This window comes from Piliocolobus tephrosceles, chromosome 2 (assembly GCF_002776525.5).
Source record: "Piliocolobus tephrosceles isolate RC106 chromosome 2, ASM277652v3, whole genome shotgun sequence".
NCBI classification, from domain to species: Eukaryota; Metazoa; Chordata; class Mammalia; order Primates; family Cercopithecidae; genus Piliocolobus; species Piliocolobus tephrosceles.
In genome coordinates this window covers 39,730,274-39,747,675 of record NC_045435.1, presented here as the reverse complement: position 1 = coordinate 39,747,675, position 17,402 = coordinate 39,730,274, and the positions used below count along the sequence as shown (strand labels likewise).

Sequence of the window (17,402 nt, the reverse complement as noted above, 5' to 3'; positions counted from 1 at the left end):
TTTCTTTTCTTTCTTTCTTTCTTTTTCTTTCTTTCTTTCTTTTTTCTTTCTTTCTTTCTTTCTTTCTTTCTTTCTTTCTTCTTTCTTTCTTTCTTTCTTTCTTTCTTTCTTTCTTTCTTTCTTTCTTTCTTTCTTTCTCTTTCTCTTTCCTTTCTTTCTTTTCTTTCTTCCTTCCCCCTCCCCTCCCCTCCCCTCCCCTCCCCTCCTCTTCCCTTCCCTTCCCTTTTTTTTCACAGTCTCACTCCGTCACCCAGGCTGGAGTGCAGTGGCACGATCTCAGCTCACTGCAGCCTCTGCCTCCCAGGTTCAAGCAATTGAGAGGACATGGTTTCTAGACTCAGCGACCATGTAGTACAATGGGGAACTGAAGCAACTAGACATGAAAGGATGTAATGCGCACTAAGATACGTAAACTATCCAGATAGCTCTCCATAGCCATGGGTGTGTGTGGATAGAACCGACCTGGTCGCAACCAGAGTTGGATGTGATTATGAAGAAATGCTCCCAGGCTCAAGAGTTTGAATCAGGTGTGGAACCTGAGTCAGAACACAGAGAAGAGGACTGCACATGTGGAGGAGAAGGCACAGAGGTGGGAGCCGGACCCATTCTGGCTGGGCTTGGCTTGACAGGAGCAGAGTCTTTTAGCTGGATACTCAAGGGACCCAGGGGCATTCAGACTGACTGGGTGGCAGAGAAAAGGGAAATTACTGTGTTGGAGGCAACTGGAACACTGGTCATTTGCCACACCAGGTGACTAAATCACAGTTGCCTCAAAAAGTAGAGTGTCACTCAGAGGTTGAAAGAGGGAGCAAAGGCAAATGGGGGCCACAAGTGTGGAGTTTAAGTGACCACCATCCCGAGCACATCTCAGCTGTGCTCCTCCACCGTGGAAGTCAGTTCCTGGCTACGCCCCTCATGGGAAGGTTTAGGTGGGTCTCCAGGCCTCCCTCAAGTGCAAGGTGAGTTGAAACATCTGTAGCTGCTTACCTTTTGGTGCCACTGGGATCTGAGTATCAAATATTCTTTTATAAAAAAGGGGAGAGGATCTACAAAATCAAGGCCAGCTGTATTAATAATCCTGTGGCCAGAAGGTCTCAAGGAAATATTTCTGGAAAGGATAGGGAAGCTGATGTCAGGGCAGGGCAGTCCTCAGTGCAGTGAGTCTAAGTGGATATTACTTGGCTAAGGCTATAGGTTAAGGGGCAGCCTCATCACCTGGGAACATTGGCAGACAAACCAAAGCCAGGAGGACTCCTAAACCCAGGGGCTAGGAGCAGAGAAGAGACAAGGAAATAGGAGAGGAGGCAAAGGGAATTTTTCAGTTAAATCAGTCAGGGAATCACAGTGGTGCTGATTTTTTTTTTTTTTTTTAAAGAGACAGGGTCTCATGCTGTCATCCAGGCTGGAGGGCAGTGGTACAAGCATAGCTCACTGCAGTCTCGACCTCCTGGGCTCAAGCAATCTTCTCGTCTCAGCCTCCTGAGTAGCTAGGACTACAGGCCTACGCTACCACACTGGCTACTTTTATTTTATTTTTTTAACTTTGGTAGAAACAGGGTCTCACTATGTTGCCTAGACTAGTCTTGAACTCCTGGCCTCAAGCGATCCTGCTCCGTTGGCTTCCCGAAGTGCTGAGTGCCCAGCCTATGCTGATATTTTAATCAATTTCTTTTTCTTCTTGTTTACGGCATTATTAGCCATAGGGTTTTCTGGAAGGGCAGGGGAAGAAAAGGGTAGAATTCAGAGAAGGAAACTTGATTTTATATTTTAGTATAGATGGCGACATTTGGAAATGATTTTTCCACAAAAGTTGTCCACAAAAATCCCATTCAACAAGTAGCGTCCCTGAAGAGTAGCTTCCCTGTTAACAGCTCTAACCATTTCATGTTACGTTGCTCCCTTGGGAAAACGTTTTCTGCATTTTAACTGCCATCACCAGGGCCTTAGCTCCCCTTGGAATATGGGGGTTCCCTCTTGCAGCAGCCAAGGTTCTGTGCGGTGGGGTGGAGTGGGAAGGAATGGGCTGCAAGCAGGGGCAGAGGGAGAGGGGAAGGGCAGGCTCAGATGGCCCAGAACTCTCTGTAGCTGTGCCAGAGAAGGCACCTTCTTGTTATTCTGGTGTGGTTTTCATAAAAAGCCCTAGGAGGAATGAAGCGACATGGGAACAAATCCCTACAAGCAAAGCTAGACTGGGTATAGATGACTCATATACGTATGGGTAATCGTATTACTCATCTTAGAATGAAGTTATTCTGAAAGAAGGTATATTTTAAATTTGTATTAAAAGAATTTTACAAAGATATGTTGGAAAGGTGCAGCAATGGGGGCAGGTAGGTTGAACAGATTAATAGCATTTCTGCATGCACACTGGAAGCAAAAGACTAGACATCAGAGGCCCGTGGGTAGCCATCTTTATTTTCCAGGAATCATAAAGACCCCAGCAGTATGAACCAAGGGCATTAGGGAAGAAAACACTGGACTCAGCATAGCATGGAGTATTCTTAGCCATCCTATTTGGATGGTATGCCCTGCTCAGAGGAAACTATAGTCTTGGGGCTGATGATATATATGGGGGGCTTTGATGACTGACTGGTGTGCGGGTAACCAGCTTGCCATATATTTGCCAGGGAATGTCTTGGTATTGGCATCAAAAGACCCTAATCGTGGGAAACTCCACAAGCCTACCTTAGCAAGCCAAGATGGCTGGCCCCACAAGCACTCCAAGTGGCAGGGAATTTGTGCTGCATGAAGGAGGCCGGTGCAGATACTGTCCACTGGTGACACAGGAATTCAGCCTGGTTAATTGCCCTCAAACGAGAAAAAGGCTTTCTCAAAATGAAGGCAGAAATTACAAAATTAAAACTTGGCTATCTTGATGTTCCAAAAATTTCCAAAGGTCCTTGGACAGTAAAGCAATAACCAGTTGTCAGCTCAAAGGCATAAAAGTGGAAGACTAGAACATACCGATATATTCATTTCTAGTTCTGACAAATAACTTCCTCAGCAATTTTTTTCACAAATCAATTTCCAGATTTTTTTGATGTTTTAGAAATTATATGCTAGATATCTCCATCTTTTAGAAAAGTTCTCCATATGTGAGACCTATTTATTTGTTAATAGATTTACTAGTTCCTCTGAAATACTGTAACTCTTTTGTTTCCTCATTCTAATAGGTTCATATTAGTCACTTTGTTATTAAATAAAACCTGGAAGAGAAAAGGCATCATCTCTCCACACCACACAAGTGAAGACAGTCCTGATCAGTCCCAATCCTGATGTCTGGAAATGGGGAGCTCATGGGTTCAAGGCGGGTGTTCCTTGCTACACATTTATGGATATACACCAGCGTCTTTCTGTAGAGGTCTGGAACTGCAGGGAGATTAGAATCATCTGCTCCCAGGCTCCTGAGGCCCAGAGAAGGGAACTGACTTGTGCAAGGTCTCCCAGCAATTAGGGTTAGAGAACTAACCTATCCCTTTTTGAGAACAAACCCTCTGGGTTTAGAGGCTCCTAGCCCATGACAAACCAATCTGTGTTGGATAAAGGGAATGGAGAGCAGAGAAGGGCAGAGTCTGAGAATCAGGTTGATTAGAAAGCAGGCTGGTCTGACATTGACTACATAGGGAGGGCTGCCATGGCTCGTACCACCTCTTACCTGTTCCTGAGGGCAGAATAACCTACCGTGGGAAGAGCTGGGTCTCTCTACACTCCAGCTGGCACAACAAAGAGGCTGAACCAGTAACATCTCCCAGAAGAGCATGAAAGGTTGCCACGTGGCCCAAGCCTGCAGAGGCATTCTCTGCAGGGCCACACCGTGGTTCTGCTCACAGTTAAGTTGTTCGGTTTTCATCTCTCACCGTCTCCCCTCCTCATCACCTCCACCTGGGGCTCCCTGGATTCTGTTCAGTGACCCAGCCTCACTCTGGCAGCAGAGGCCAGAAACATACCCACATCACACAGTGATGATGTGTGCGAGAATGGGTGGCCAGGGGACAGAGCAAGGTGGAATGTCTGTCCAAAGTGCATGAAAGCAATCTGCAGCAAGGACGGCAGGAGGCATGACAGTAAGGTCATCCTGTCCACCGCAGTAGGTCTCCTCTTTCGCCATACGCACACAATTTTCTGTATGTTTCCTTAGCACCCAGAAGTTATTTACTTTCAAAATGATCAGTCTTTTTACTGAAGCGTACTGGCTTTCCAAGTAGTCCTAAATGGTGAGGCTTTACTGAAGTACTTAAGCATGTGAAGTGAATTCAGGAGGAAAATGGCTTTGCCGGCAGAATTTGAGGTGCAATGAGTACAAGCCATTTGCCTGTGAAGAGGCTGTTTCCTTCCTCTCTCAGGGGGGACAAGTAGCCAGTCTGTGGTGACATCTGTTGTCTGGATGCACAGCTTTTAGATGCCTAAAAAAGATGCTTTGGGTGCAGGGGTGGAAAAACTTGGTTGTGCCTTAGTTTTCTTAGTCATTCCTGTTAACCTTAGAAAAAAGGTGAAAAACTTATTGAAAGATAAAAAACAATAAGACACAATTGTACATTATTAGGGATCCTATGCTTGGTAGAATTTTCACAATGTAAATAAATTACATCTCAAGTTCTGATCCTTTTCAGCAGAAATTCTTTCCTCTCCCAAGTCTAGTCACCGAAAAGCAAAGTGCCATTGCCTTTTATTTCTTTGATGCTTCTTTTCGGTGCCTGAATGCACATCAGGGAAGAGCTCCCTTCCAGAGCTTCACTGCATCGTAGACTTGTGCTGGGGCCAGCCAGAGTGTTTCTCCAAATCATTTAAGTCTCTGAATTATAAACACAGCTAAATGAGACCTTGGAGATCATCTTGTCCAGCCCCCTCCGTCTAGAGAAGGAAACTGAAGCCCAGAGTGGTTAAGTGACTTGCCCAAGGTCAACAGGATGCCCTGTTATTATTATCATGATTATTTTTGCATCAGGACTTGTGGGATCCGTAGTAACTATTCTCTTGGCCAATTATAATCACATCACTGGCATTGTTTTACGAGAAACAGCCCCGCTAGGCCCAGTCAGCAATAAGTCTTTGGAGCTGTCTCAGCCTGCAGTTGCTTTATATAAACTATCCCTTTTATGGGAGTTGAAGCACTGTATGAAAAGGGTTTTTGTCTCATGTTGACCTTGTTTAGTCACATTAACGCACACATCAGTTCCAGGCCCCATTCCATTCTCTGAACATCTTCTGACACACTGACAGTGCTGAGCAGAGCAACGTTGGGTTCGCTCCTCTGGCAGAACCTCGGCTCTCGGGAGGTCCTTTATCCGGGGAACAGCTGCTTCTCTGGGGCTGGGCTCTACTCCCCGCAGCCCCTCACACTACCCAGCTGGAACCAGGGACAACGCCTGAGTCCAACCCCCGTGTCTATTTTCCAGAAAACGGGCAATGCTGTGAGAGCCATTGGAAGACTGTCCTCTATGGCAATGATCTCAGGGCTCAGTGGCAGGAAATCCTCAACAGGGTCACCAACCAGCCCGCTCAATGCAGAAAAACTAGAATCTGAAGGTAAGGAGGAGTTTCTCCATCCAGCTGGTGAGAAAGAAAGGGTTGGGGAACAAAGGGGCATTTTGAAGTTTTGGTTGGTTTTGTTTTTGTTTTTTGTTTTTTTTCCAATATGCCCTGCAAAGATAAATTCAGAAGTAATTTTGAGTTGCCCTGACAGTTACTAAGTCTAATAATTATTCTTAATCGTTTAACCTTAGGCTTAGCCATTTTCAGAGGGAAAGTTGTTATTTGTCTAATAGAACTAGATGACCTCAGCTACGCTTTTTCATATATTTTGTGTTAAAATTAACAAAGACTTTATTAAAATCTTCCTTTGTTCTTATGGCAGAAGTGATACTTCTATATTAATAGGCAAAAATAACATTAAAATTACATGTAGTTGTGTAAGATTTACGAAATATTCTATTTTCTACCATCTTTGTGGTTTTGTTTTAAATAAAAATGAACTCATATGGTCCACATTCGTTTGGCATTGTTCATGCTGCTGAATCATGTCATTTGAACTGGGCAGACTGGGATTGGCAGGGCCCCTCCTGGAAACTAATAGGGTCAGTTACTTGCTCACCGTGTTAGATGCTGTCCCATCCATCTCCTCAGTGAAAGCCCCAGCCTTTTCCTGCTTCAGGTGCATGAAGGGCCAGGCTGTTATCTCATGTGGCCAGAGACACCCTCTGTCCCTCCCTGCCTGGTACTTTTTGTATCCACTGGTGAGAAGCTGAGTTTAGATCCCTTTGGTGAGCAAAGGTAGGGTTATTGGTGCGGCCAGCAGCTGCCTGCTCTGGAGCTTCCTTGCAACCAGGGACAGAGACTGTAGCACACAGGCCTGGTCACTCCTGCCCCTCCTCAGATGACCTAGACATAGCCTGAAGGGAAGGGAGGAGATACAGTTGTCCCTCCAAGTTATAGCTTTTCCCTGAACCAATCCCATATCCTGGTCCACAGTCACACAGCATGAAGGCAGTGTGAGCATGGAGAAAGAGCCACTGGAAGCTGAAGATGTGGCTAGGACATGGCTCCTCCCTTCTAAAAAGCAGGTGGAACACCTGCTGCAGAAGCGGGGCAGAGGGATACAAAGACTAGGAAGGCCAGCGAGGTCTTGCCGTGCTCAGATACCCTCAGCTGAATCCTAAAGCAGCATGAAATGCAGCCAGAAATCCTTTTTAAAGATTATTTCCTCTTTCAACATGTCAGCATAAGGGAAAGGGGGAGTCTGATCATTTCCTCAGCTTGGGCACAGTTCTTTCTTCTGCCAAAAACCATTTGGCAGCAGGCCAACCTGTCCCCAGGAGAAAGCCATGCTTATGATTCAGTTCTCAAAGCTGCCTTCTTTGCTCTATCATGGCGACTTTTTAAAAAGTTAGTTTCTTTAAGCTAGAGGCGAGGCGAGAACAAGGAATGAAGAAATGACCTGGTCTTCTTCTCTGTCTTCTAGAAGATGTGTCCCAAGCTTTCCTTGAGGCTGTTGCTGAGGAAAAGCCTCATGTAAAACCCTATTTCTCTAAGACCATTCGTGATTTAGAAGTTGTGGAGGGAAGTGCTGCTAGATTTGACTGCAAGATTGAAGGTAAGTTGTAGCTTCTCTTCACCATCAATAGGGTGTGGCTGGATGGTAGGGTCCCTACCATGCACCCTGGGCAAGATGTCAGTTCTGTGCAGCCTGGGACAATGAGGAACCGCCAAGCTTTGGGGGAAACTGGGTCAGCAGGAGCTGCTCATAAAGGGCGATGCCCTGCACTCCCACGTCCTGAAGGTGTGTACTTCAGTCACTTCCCCAGGGGGCACATTTGAAATTTTACCTACTTACACCAGCCACTAGACCTAAGTTTAGAAATGGCCTTGCATGGACTTACCTGGCTTTGGAACATGCTTAGTGAAATGAGCTTTGTAAACTGCTGAAAAGCATGTGACTTGCCCATACGAGGCCCTCAAAGGAAGGCTGGCACAAAGACATAGGATGTGGAGTCGGCAGGCTCTGCTACTCATCCACAGGCTGTGTGACCTTGGATGGTGGTCCAGCTCCCCTGGGTTAAGATCCCTCCACTGTAAGATGATAGCTAAGTCATAGAGTGGCTCTGGGGATTCTGTGAGGGGACATATGTGAGAAAGGGGAACCTTTCAGATCTTGTAAAGATGTCATGGAGTAAAGGGAAAAGTTGTGGGACTGGCAGGTACAGAGAGAGAGCATGCACTGTGACTTCAGACTGAGGCCAGTTGGAAGCCAGGCACCTGGGACAAAGCACTCAGCCGATGCCATCTTCCCCAGGCTGCTTATCTGCCTGCTGGGAATAATGCAGCCATAGACCCATCAGTGGTCAGAGCTCAAGGGACCTTAAGGGGTCATGGCATAGCACCTGAGAAATAAGCAAAGTTGACGACACAAAGCGTTTCCATTTTCATATGGATTACAACCATCTAGAAAGAGAAGGGACAAGATAAGACAGGCTCTTTGCTTCAAGTCTATGACTTTCACCTGCCAAGCAGGGTGGCAGGTTATCGCCCATTTTGGTCTGACCAAATAGAGCACAGAAGTTTATTAGGCAACTTTCCCAAGGCCGCATAGCACAGTACAGCAGTCAGAACAAACTGTGCCTCCCACTTTCTTTGATTCTCCAGCAATGTGACTAGACAATGCCTTTTGAGTAAAATAACCCAAAGTTAGGAATGGAAAAAATAGTTTTTCTTCTCCATCTTTATATTGTCAAAGTGCCTTATCAATGCTTTGCCTACCATAGGCATTTCCCTTTCTCCATTCAATTTAAAGAAAGTGGATGTGCTGCCTTTGACAATGTGAAAATTCTCAGACTGGGGATTCTGCTGAAGGCTCTGGAGCCACTGCTTGCAATTCTCACCATTACCATTGCATTTGGGTCTTCTGAAGTTTTTTCTTCCTTTTCGAATGTTTTAAAATAACATAATGATTATCATTTTGTACTTAATTTTCTCTTTGGGATTGTTTCATACTTAATTTTCTCTTTGGAATTGTTTCGTTGATATTTATTAACTTTTGGCTGGAGCTCTGATGAGAAATTAAAGCATATGGATGTTGTTGTGATAAAAACAAAATCGAAACTTTTGCACTGAGAGTCCAGGGCGTGGGGGTGCAGGGTACTTTATGACCAGCTCTTCCTGACCCAATTTTCCTCATGGTCTGGGTCTTCCTAATTACTTCAAAAAAACAATTTCCAAAATTGTTTTGAAAAAACAACATTGAAAAGAACATTAGAATTCTTGATTTCTTATGTATAATTTTTATTCAGGTTAGGGCTCGTATTAGCCTGTTTGCATTGCTATAAAGGAATACCTGAGGCTGGAAAATTTATAAAGAAAAGAAGCTTATTTGGCTTGGTGCCAGCATATGCATCCAGTGAGGCCTCAGGATGCTTTCAATCATAGCAGAAGCAGGCATGTCACATGGCAAGAGAGAGAGAGAGAGAGAGAAGGACATGCCACGTTTTAACGACCAGATCCACATGAACTGACAGAGCAAGAACTCACTCATTACCTTGGGGAGGGCACCAAGACATTCATGAGGGATCCGCCTCCATGACCCAAACACCTCCCACCAGGCCCCACCTCCGACACTGGGGATCACATTTCAACATGAGATTCAGGGGGCACAAATATCCAAACCGTATCAGGGCTACAGTTTTTTTCCTATAAAAATACATCTCCAACATTTAAGAGAAAGTCAGGTGGAATATATTGTATATTTTTAAAGGTATGTATATGTATGACTTTAAAAGCGGGATACATGTATATACCATGTACATGCGACCAAAATGCACAATGTTGGTAATGCTTCTGTGCATATATATGTACACATACACTTTAAACATATGTAATATGTATGTATTTTATATGCATGTGTATTTTATTTTTTAATTGCTGAACTTTGCAGAAATATGACTAATGCATAAGGCTCATCGGTGAGGTCCATTTCCAATTGTCCCTAGGCAAATTACCTGCTTTGGATCAGACTAAGACAAATATTGCTTTCTTCTTCTTAGAAATATTATCAGCTCTTTTCAATTATGTTTTATATAGCTGTTATTAGCTTTATTGAGTTATAATTTATATACCATAAAATTCACCTATTTTAAATGCACAATTCAATTATTTTTAATGAATTTATAGTTACGCAACCACCACCACAATCCAGTTTTAGAACATTTTCATCACTCCAAAAAGATCCCTTGTTCCCATTTTGTTTTGACTCTTATTTTTCATTTAAATTATTTAACTTTGTTATACAAAATTGAAAATTTAGGCTGGGCATAGTGACTCATGCGTGTAATCTCAACACTTTGGAAGGCCAAGACAGGCAGATCACTTGAGTCCAGGAGATCAAGGCCAGCCTGGGCAACATGGTGAAACCCCATCTCTACAAAAAATATGAAAATTAGCTAGGTGTGGTGGGGTGTACCTGCAGTCTGAGCTATGCAGTAGGCTGAGGTGAGAGGATCACTTGAGCCTGGATAGTGGAGGTTGCAGTGACCCGAGATCATGCTGCTGAACTCCTGCCTAGACAACAGAGTGAGACTCTGTCTAAAAAAAAAAAGATAGAAAATTGTATTTTCAGCCAAGCGCGGTGGCTCACCCCTGTAATCCCAGCACTTGGGAGGGCCGAGGCAGGTGGATTACTTGAGGTCAGGAGATACAGACCAGCCTGGTCAACATGCTGAAACCCTGTCTCTACTAAAAATACAAAAATTAGCTGGGTGTGGCTGCACACACCTGTAATCCCAGCTACTCAGAAGGCTGAGGCACCAGAATCACTTGAACCAATCAGGCGGAAGTTACAGTGAGCCAAGATCACGCTACTGCACTCCAGCCTGGGCAACAGAATGAGACTCTGTCTCAAAAAAAAGAAAAAGAAAATTGTATTTTCAATCTAAGAAAGTATTTAAATCTAGGTGTAGAGTTGGAGTTGGAGCAGTATTTCAGGTAGTACTCTTTTTTATTTTTTTGCCATGTTGGCCAAGCTGGTCTTGAATTTCTGCCCACCTCAACATCCCAAAGTGCTGGGATTACAGGTGTGAGCCACCATGCCTAGCCTCAGGTAGTACTCTGTTTAAAGGTGGGTGGGTGTGGTGGCTCACGCCTATAATCCCAGCACTTTGGGAGGCTAAGGTCAGAGGATCACTTGAGCCCAGGAGTTTGAGACCAGCCTGGGAAACATAGGAGATCCTGTCTCTACAAAAAAAACTTTTTAAAAAATTAGCCGGGCATGGTGGTGTGTACCTGTAGCTCCAGCTACTTGGGAGGCTGAGGAAGGAAGATTGCTTGAGCCCAGGAAGTTGCAGTGAGCCATGTTCATGCCACTGCACTCCAGCCTGGGTGATAGAATGAGACCCTGCCTCCCTACCCCTCAAAAAGTGAAAGGTGGGATGTTTAACTGAGTATGGTCGCTCATGTCTATAGTTCCACTACTCAGGAGGCTGAGAAGGGAGGATTGTTTGAGCCCAGGAATTTGAGCAACAATAAGCTATGATCATGCCACTACATTCCAGCCTAGGCAACAGAGTGCGACTCATCACTTAAAAAAAAAAAAAAAAAAAAAAAAAACCATTAAGTTTTTTAATAGGTGGGACATGGTGCTAGTCCAATGTGTGGGAAATGGAACAACTTTAAAATATTCTATTTGGGGTTTCAGATATTGGTATTTACAAGACATATCCATTTTCTAATATAGATATCAAAACAGTTGATGAAGGCCAACATGAAAATTTTTTCCTTAACCACCTTAATCAATAGTGGTAGCTTATGAGTTGCTTGCATGAGTTGACAAGAAATTTTGAATAACAGTTCCTGCAACTTGTGTTCTCTCCCTGTGATGTAGGATACCCGGACCCCGAGGTTGTCTGGTTCAAAGATGACCAGTCAATCAGGGAGTCCCGCCACTTCCAGATAGACTACGATGAGGACGGGAACTGCTCTTTAATTATTAGTGATGTTTGTGGGGATGATGATGCCAAGTACACCTGCAAAGCTGTCAACAGTCTTGGAGAAGCCACCTGCACAGCAGAGCTCATTGTGGAAACGATGGAGGAAGGCGAAGGGGAAGGGGAAGAGGAAGAAGAGTGAAACAAAGCCAGAGAAAAGCAGTTTCTAAGTCATATTAAAAGGACTATTTCTCTAAAACTCAAAAAAAAAAAAAAAGATAGATAGTAAAAGCACCTAGTGTGATAGATTATCTAGTTAGGTCATTTGTGGGTTGATTCTTCAGCAACAGCAGTTGATACCTAGCAGCGTTATTGATGGGCATTAATCTATATTAGCTGGCACCTTAAGATACTAGTGCCACTAGATTTCATTTAGGGAAAACACCAGTAACTTGGCTGACCAGTTGATTTTAGAGAGAAAGTAACCAAACCAAATATTTACCTGGGCAAAGTCATAAATTCTCCACTTGACTGTGCTCATGAAAAATAAGGCCAAAACAAGGGTTCTGGCCCACAGCTCAGCCCAGAGGGTCCCTGGAGATGGGAGGCCTCTCTCTTCCCACCCCCTGACTCCAGATAACTGGCTTTTCTCCCAGTACTCCAGCAATTCATTTCTGAAAGCAGTTGAGCCACTCTAGTCCAAAGCACACTGCAGGTGTTCAAACTCTCCATTTCTCTTTCCCCTTCACCTGCCAGTTTTTCTGGATCTCAGCTTGTCATGAGTTTAAGCATTAAGGACATTATGCTTCTTAGATTCCGAAGACAGGTCCCTGCTCATGGATGACTCTGGCTTCCTTAGGAAAATATTTTTCTTCCAAAATCAGTAGGAAATCTAAACTTATCCCCTCTTTGCAGATGTCTAGCAGCTTCAGACATTTGGTTAAGAACCCATGGAAAAAAAAAATCCTTGCTTATATGGTTTCCTTTGTAAACCAGGATTCTTATTTGTGTTGTTATAGAGTATCAGCTCTGAATGTGTGGTAAAGATTTTTGTGTTTGAATACAGGAGAAACCAGTTTGCTGAAAAGTTAGTCTTAATTATCTATTGGCCACGATGAAACAGATTTCAACTGATAAAGAGCTGGAGAACTCCATGTACTTTGGAATCTCCTCCAAGATAGCCAGAGTTTAATACATCTTCATTCTCAACACTCTCCAAAGAACTTGACCTACCTTATGGGCTCCATATTTTTCTTCTTAAATGTGCATCAATCATGCCTTGCCCCCAACCTTTAAATATATTCTTAGACCTGGTAAATGCACTCAGACTTGCGTCTTTAGGAATTTTTAACTTTCTTTCACTACATTGGCACTTAAATTTTTTCTTTATAAAATGTTTTGAAGGTCATAAACAAAGACCAAAATTGATAGACCTAATACATTTCCTCTGTGTGTGTGTAACATTCCAAATCCTTTTTTTTCTTTTCCACTGTTTGTAAGGTGCAACAATTTAATATTTTAAGGGACTTTTTAAGAGTTCCTTAAGAACCAATTTAAAATTACTTCAGTACAATCCTACACAGTATCAACATTAGAATTTTGGTATTAGTCTTATGTTATCTTCCATTCTATTTTTATCTGCTTTTTGCTGCTAGTTTCAAACTGCCAGTATTTTTCCTTTTGCTTTTAAAATAGTTACAATATTTTTCATAGTAGCCACAGTATTGCCACAGTTTATTATAATAAAGGGTTTTTATTTGATTTAGAGCATTCAAAGCTTTTTTCCATCACTTTTGTGTTCAGAATATAACCTTTGTGTGCGTGTATGTTGTGTGTGTGCATGTGTGGTGTATATGTGTGTTACAGGTTAATGCTTTCTTGGAATTGTGTTAATGTTCTCTTGGTTTATTATGCCATCAGAATGGTAAATGAGAACACTACAACTGTAGTCAGCTCACAATTTTTAAATAAAGGATACCACAGTGCATGCTATTTGTTCAATCTTTGCAGACTTCTCTTTCTTTCCATGCTACCAGTTGTAAAGGACACAGATACCTCTTGGAAACAAAAAACAGACACTGTGGTGCATATATGTGAAGAACTGGCTTACGTGGTTGTGTTTTACTATGGAATAGAATGATTTAGGAAGTTCTTGTTTATACAGGTAGCCTAATTTACACATTTAGTTCAAAATTTCTCTTGAGCATCAGCTTAGTACTGTATCATTCTAGAAGGATATCTTATATAGAGCAGGTGTCCCCAGCCCCCGGGTACGTGGCTTGTTAGGAACCAGGTCACACATAAGGAGGTTAGCAGTGGGCAAGTGAGCAAAGCTTCATCTATATTTACAGCCGATTCCCATTGCTCGCATTACCGCCTGAGCTCTGCCTCCTGTCAGATCAGGGGCAGCATTAGGTTCTCACAGGAACAAACTCTATTGTGAACTGCTCATGTGAGGGATCTAGGTTTCACGCTCCTTATGAGAATCTAAGGCCTGATGATCTGTCACTGTCTCCCATCACCCCTAGATGGGACAGTCTAGTTGCAGGAAAACAAGCTCAGGGCTTCCACTGATTCTACATTATGATGAGTTGTATAATTATTATTATTACAATGTAATAATAATAGAAACAAAGTGTACAATAAGTATAATGTGCCTGAATCATCCCAAAACCACCCCCTCTCCTGATCCATGAAAAAACTGTCTTCCATAAAAGTGGTCCCTGGTGCCAAAAAGGTTAGGGACCACTGTTATAGAGTATCAGGTTCTCAAAATGCTAAAATCTACATGACATTTTCAACATGTGACATCATCATCATCACTAATACTATTTACCAGGGCATGGTTTGAATTGGTGACTTTGGTGCAATTCATTATTGGCAGCCAAATGCTTTATCCATATCTTCATATTGAAGAATTTGTTATCAGGAAACTACCAGTTCTGCTTTACAGGAAGTCTGTTATCAGATATCAGATGGCGAGTCCCCCATGTCTTCAGATGTTCAAGCAATATTGTGGATGGTCTAGAAAGAGTTGAAGACATGCTGTTAAATGTAGGGCTAGATAATTCTCTGATTCTTTGATGTAGTCTGGAAAGAAACAATCCATTGTCCAGTTAATAAATATTTAATGTTTTCATATTTAAGACAATCACAATCCACAAATGTCCCTAGTAATTTATTGTTTTTAAAGAAAATGACTCTTTTTATTCCTTGCTAGTGAAAAATGTACAATTTATATGCTGCACCAAGAAAAAAAACAGATATACTTTCTTCCATTCATTTTCATCCCAAACATATAAAAAATAATCCATTGATTATTCCTTGCATTGCATATCTTCTTATTAAAAGATATTTCCTACATGCAACTAATAAGACATGCTGACTGTTGTCGGCTCTAAATTTATGTAAAGGTTTTTTATTTTTGTCAAAATGTTTGAAATTTGCTTTTTGCTCCACACCTCACCTGTTTTTGATAAATCCGTGCTAATGAGTACATAGGAGATAATAAATGAGTTCTGAGAAACCCAATTCTCCATTTTTCAACAAAACACAAGTAGCACTACTCTCTTTATCCCTTGGGACTCCTTCTCTGTATTTTGAAAGTGGGGGATAATGTCAGTGGCAGTTGTTGCTAAGGATCTCTGCACAGAGTTAGGGCTTCACTGTCAGCTTCCCGGTTAGATGGGGCCATGTGACTAGTCCTAGTCAGTGAGCTGTGACCAGAAGTTATGTATGTACCCTTGGGACCAGAGCATTTATGTGGCAGTACAAGCCTCTCCATAATGACTGGCAATGCGTGAGATGGTGGCTGCTGCAGCCATCTGGGTCTCTAGCCAACCCAAAATGGGGATATAACACCTGCAAGAAAAAAAATTTGTTCTTTTAAATCACCAAGATTTTAGGGTTCTCTGTGGCTGGAACATAACCTAGAGTATCCTGATACAGGCTTATCACTGTGTTCTGCATGTGTGGTGACTGGGATGGTAGCTACTACTCACAAGTGGCTATTTAAATTTAAGTTACTTAAATAAAATAAAAAATTCAGTTACTCAGTTGTATGAGTCACATTTCAAATGCTCTATAGTCACATGTACATCACTTTTCAAATTATGTGAAATTAAAACTGAAAAGCTTGTGTGAAAATCTAGAGTGTGGTCTATAGTTTCATCAATTGCATTGGATAATATAGTCTCAATACTCAAGTGTTGTTCTTAATTCTTTATTTATATTCAAATATAGTTTTTCACTTTTTAAGACATTTTAAAGGCTGTGTGCGGTGGTGCGCACCTGTAGTCCCAGCACTTTGGGAGGCCAAGGCAGGAGAATCACTTGAGGCCAGTCTCTATTTCTTAAAAAAAAAATAATAATAATAATAAAATAAAAAGACATTTTAAAAGTACCAGTTCTATGCTTCTGACCTCAAAATCTAAATAGTCCTGCAATTCACAAGCAACTCTCAGATTATTTCTGATATGAGACAACCAACAAGGCCAATATTCTCCAATGTCTTTGGAATTGCTGCTTGAGGTGGGGGATCAACAGGCCACGTATCGGGGGTTGGGGACACCAGTGAGATGGATGCGGAAAGGGAGAGAGACAAGGCTGCTGAGGCAGAATTTCCTCAACCATGGGTCAAAAGGGAGAGGAGCCATCCTGAGGCTACAATCCTTCCCAACTCAGCTGCCTTTTAACAGAACTCCCTTCCCACTGGAATTCAAAACACTCAGGAGATCTATAGTGCTTGGGGACAACACTGAATTTCTAACCGCTGCTGGCCAGAGAACAGGCCTTATCCATGTTCCAAATGCTTATACCCTGCAGAAAGCACTTCATGTCAGAGACTTCAGCCCCCCGAGTCTCTGTTTGAGGCCTGTGGTAAATTTTCACAAGATATTTTGTGACTCTCTTAGACTAGAGTTCTTTTGGCTGGAGATAACTAAGGGAGAAGGAGGTTACAAATTAACCTAAGTCAATGTGGTCATTCATATTTGTTATTAATAACATCTTTAAGGCAGTTATCAATAGCCTCCAATAGTTAAGATATATGGGGCTTCTCCACAACCACGCTGCAGGTGGTATGTTTCAGAGATAGTCTTAGGCCAAATGTGTCAAACACCTATTAGCCAGCAGTCATACAACCAATTCGGCAAGCTCCATGAAGTCCCAGAACTGTCTCTCCGGAAAGCACCTTACATGTTGTCACTGAAGGCAAATGCTGCAGAGTACTTGGATAGGAGGCAGCTAACCTGGTTAATCAGTGGAGTCAGTTCCTCTTGGTGCTATCCTAGGAACCGACTTGTCCGACTTACCCACCATTTTCATTCCCTCTGTAAAATAAGTTACTAACTCTTACCTCTACCTCTTACTACAGCTGTGTAGGTTGTGCCTCAGTTTCCACAGCTATAACATTAGAGTAATCGTACTTCCACATTCACGGGTTGATAGATTAAATGAGCTCTATGTGCCTGACCTTACAGTAGGCCCTCATTCTGGCACTCAGAGATGCTAAGATGTATCAGAAACAATCTCTACTCTGAAAGAACTGATTACATTTCTGCAGAAAAAAAAAAAAAAAAATATGTGAAAAAGTTATATTCAGTCAGCCCTCTGTATCCATGGGTTCCAAATCCATGAATTCAATCACCTGGAGATGGAAAATATTTGGTGGAGGGCTAGGTACAGTGGCTCATGCCTGTAATGCCAGCACTTTGGGAGGCTGAGGCAGGCAGATCACCTGAGGTCAGGAGTTCAAGATCAGTCTAGCCAATACGGTGAAACCCTGTCTCTACTAAAATACAAAAATTAGCTGGGCATGATGGCAGGTGCCTGTAATCCCAGCTACTCAGGAGGCTGAGACAGGAGAATTGCTCGAAGCCGGGAGATTGTGGTTGCAGTGAGCCGAGATCACACCACTGCACTCCAGCCTGGGTGGCTGAGCGAGACTCTGTCTCAAAAAAAAAAAAAAAAAAAAAATATATATATATATATATA

At 42.6% G+C, this 17,402-nt stretch overlaps 1 protein-coding gene across 3 annotated transcripts in view; it reads left to right on the top strand.

Moving 5' to 3' along the window:
• Positions 1-13,409, top strand: part of MYLK (myosin light chain kinase) — a 222,234-nt gene extending 208,825 nt beyond the window's left edge. For 2 of the 3 annotated variants that reach the window (XM_023214904.2, XM_023214905.2), the window contains exons 14-16: positions 5,397-5,526; positions 6,959-7,090; positions 11,366-11,708. In XM_023214904.2, the coding sequence (XP_023070672.2) occupies positions 5,397-5,526; positions 6,959-7,090; positions 11,366-11,610 (507 nt within the window). In that variant the 3' untranslated portion in view covers positions 11,611-11,708. Of the gene's footprint in view, positions 1-5,396; positions 5,527-6,958; positions 7,091-11,365 lie in introns of all 3 variants that reach the window. The other variant, XM_031935156.1, reaches the window with a different exon arrangement.
• Positions 13,410-17,402: the final 3,993 nt, after the last annotated feature.